The sequence below is a fragment of the Python bivittatus genome, unplaced genomic scaffold (genome assembly GCF_059951505.1).
Source record: "Python bivittatus isolate LINGU-HERP-01145 unplaced genomic scaffold, Pbiv_v1 ctg000430_np1212, whole genome shotgun sequence".
In the NCBI taxonomy this organism is placed as follows: domain Eukaryota; kingdom Metazoa; phylum Chordata; class Lepidosauria; order Squamata; family Pythonidae; genus Python; species Python bivittatus.
In genome coordinates this window covers 5670609-5674113 of record NW_028277071.1, presented here as the reverse complement: position 1 = coordinate 5674113, position 3505 = coordinate 5670609, and the positions used below count along the sequence as shown (strand labels likewise).

Here is a 3505-nt window from a genome sequence, read left to right as displayed (position 1 = left end):
ATAAGGGATATGGCCCTGAACAGGAGGCATATTACAAATACTTAACATTTTTTACAATCTACAAGGAAGTAAAATGCCCACAGTACTCATGCTTCCTTAAATACTCAAAGGTGTTCATTGCCCGTCATTTCCTTCTTCTATTCCAGAAGGGCAGAATTTCTCCCAGCTATAAATAAACTGAAATAAGTAAATCCATAAATAAATGTATCTGAGGTCTAGGCAAGGATGCAACTCCTTCACAAATTCCAGCCAACCTCATTGATTGATTTTGCTAATTTTCAGCTGTTCAAACCAAATTTTGAAGAAAGTGATTTCAGGTAGGCTGATACGCGCTTAACACAAAATTAGGGCCAAAGTAGGTAGAGAACTGAGCAAAAACAAGCACTGATTGTGATTTCAATGATTGACTGAAGCTTAATTTTTTACACAAAGCTTGGTCCCACTAACTGTGAAGTAGAATCCATCCATGTTAGGGGGAGTATTGGATGTTCCTTGCAATGTCTTAAGTTGCTTTTTGTTCCAGGTCAGAATTGAGATCAAGATTATTTTTATCAGAATAGTTCACCTTGTCTTATTGCATCTCTATAAATGAACAACATGTGGTTTCAGAAGTGAAGCTGAATTTCTTACCAGCAATGTGGAAGGCCAATGGTGAAACTTTTAAAAGGGGGCTGAGGACAGTAACACACCTTTGGCCCTAACATAGGAACCAGCAGCAGGCAATAAAACTTCCTAACAGAGCAAAGATATGCAAACAATTTAGCCAAAATGATATGAAACAGGTATACAAATGATGTCCAAGATATGGGTAGTAATGTCACAAGTGTGTAAAGTATAACTATGTGGATGAAATGTGCAAAACAACAAAGACAATTCAATAAATTTACCCAGAAGTGCCAAAGAAATATGAATTTGAAGATGATTTAGAGTCAAATGATGTGGACAAGGTGAAACATTGGAAAGAAGATTGAGTTGAAACTGTACCTACTGACAAGATCTTCATTCTTTATTAGATTAATCATGCTGTGCAAGTCAGTTTAATAGCTGAACTCACTTTAAAAGGCTTTTTATATCAAGTAAAAATATTAGCAATACCAAATGCGTGAAAAACCATCCCAGGTCTAGAAACATCCAAAAAGTTACAAACAGTCTATCAGGTTGACTCAGTCAATTTAGAATTATCACAGGAAAAAAAATCTCCATGGTTAAGTAGATATGAAAATGTATTTAAAGGGTATCAGTTGTCTTCCAATAACTCATCACATAACTCATGTTAAAGATGTACAACTAGTAGTATATGCTAAGTGAAATGTGCCAATAGCATTGAGAACTGGACAAAATGGAAAAAGAGTACATTTTTTTTTGATCCAGTTGGCTTTCTTCTGTTTATTGATGTCTGGCAGGCTGTTTTCACATTCATCCTTAGCAGCATATTTGATTTCATTCCACAGCTCCTGTGGTTCCCAATCAATAAGGTTCAAGACTTCAAAGTAATTCTTAATGTTCTCCTTGAAAATGGTGGGTGTTTGCTCAAGATCATATTGTGGAAACTGGTTAGCTTGCTTCTTCTGTTTTAGTTTAACTTGGAACGTGCATAAAAGTAATTTGTGATCTGTTCTACAGTCAGGCCCGGACCATGTCTTTGCTATTATAACAGAGCTATTCCACCTCCTTCTATCAATTATGTAGCCAGGTTGACTTCTGTGTTCTCATCCAGTCCATCTGGTATTGTTTTGGTTGTTTGAAGACGGTTAGCACTGAAGAAAATCATTGGATTGGCAGAAATTGATAAGTCATTTTCCTGCTTCATTTCAATTTCTTAGTCTACAACTAAATTGTCCTCCTTCATATTTCCAACTTTGGCATCCCACTCTCCAACCACAACCAGCACATCATGCCTGCATGTTCTGTTCATTTTAAACTGAACATAAACTCATCAACCTTCTCCTCTTCTGCATCACTGGTTGGAGCATAAACTGGTACATAGTTAACATTTCATGAAACAGAGGTGATCTTCTTTCTTCCATTGTGTGGTTTCCCAAAAGCTTGTTCTTTCTTTGATTAATCTGGGGCAACAGATTTGGCTAGTATAAAACATGTGTGTGAGAGAAAATTCCTCTCCATGAATACATGACTTGATTTTTTTCACACAGTCCAATCCAATCCAAACTAATGCAACTGAATCAAACCCAATCTATTTAACAAGACAAATAGAGGAAAAATCACAGTAAATATTACACAATTTGCTGATTTATTTTCTCTTTCCTGTCCCCTTTCATACTGTCATCTTTTTCCTAAGCCATTGCTCTGTCCTTCTCAGGACCCTGCCCAGAGCCTCCTTCACCTGATTGTTCCTCAGACAGTAGATCATGGGGTTGAGAAAGGGTGTAATGGCAGTGTAGAAGACAGTGATTACTTTAGTGACATGTGACTGACCTTTCCCAGTTGGAGCTACATACATTCCTGCCACAGAACCATAGAAAAGGGTCACCACAATGAGATGGAAGGATATGGTGGAGAAAGCCTTCTTCCTGCTACTTTGGTTAGAGGATTTGATCAGTGTATGAATGATAGTGCCATAAGAAATAGTGACAAAAATTAAGTTGCCTAATATGGTGAAAATATTCATGGAAATCTGGCTGATATAAGAAGCATTTTTAAAAGGCGGGCAAGCCAGGGATAGGAGGCCTTGATCACACACAAAATTGTCAATGATATTGGAGCCACAGAAGGACAGTCTGGAGATCAAAGTCACTGGGACAACATATCCCAAGAACCCAGCAATCCAGCAGCCAGCTACAAGCTTGGAACAGTTTTTTTGAGACATAATTGTTGGGTAGCGGAGTGGGTAGCAAATGGCCAAGTAGCGATCTAACGCCATGGCTGAGAGGAAGAAGCATTCAGCACTGCCAAATGAAAAGAAAATGTAGAACTGAAGGAAACAGGCTTGGAAGGAGATGATTCCTTGAGGAGAAGCTAGATCAAAGATCATACGGGGCATGGTGGTGGTCACGTAGCACATTTCCAACCAGGAAAAATTTCCCAAGAGGGTATACATGGGCAGCTGGGCCAAGTGGTCATCGAGATGTACCAGAGTGATAATAGTGGCATTTTCAATCAAAGTAATTATATAAATAAACGTGAAAAAGATAAGGAGGAGAAATCGTTTTTGCTGCCCATGTTCTAAACCCAGCAATATGAATTCCGGGACCGTGCTCCCATTGGCCAGCTCCATCTGGAATCAGAAAAGAAAAAAAATCAGAATCACACATTGTTAAAGAAGTGCCATGCCCAAATGTATCAACACATTTCCATCCAGGAGCTAAATATGCTTACATATGGAACAGTCAAAATCAACAAGAAAGGAAATATTGTTTTATTTACTTGTGGCATTACTTGTGGATAAATAATCCAAAACTGGTGAGTTTTTGTCCGAAGCCCTATCATCACACTGTTACCAGCAGGTTTTGGGTGAACATTCTCTGAAACATATCTTAATGAAACA

The 3505-nt window shown here is 38.2% G+C and overlaps 1 protein-coding gene across 1 annotated transcript; it reads right to left on the bottom strand.

Moving 5' to 3' along the window:
• Positions 1-2275: 2275 nt before the first annotated feature.
• LOC103062982 (olfactory receptor 11G2-like) lies at positions 2276-3235 on the bottom strand. The gene has a single exon (XM_088144111.1). It carries the CDS (start codon positions 3233-3235, stop codon positions 2276-2278), a length of 960 nt encoding a protein of 319 aa, XP_088000237.1.
• Positions 3236-3505: the final 270 nt, after the last annotated feature.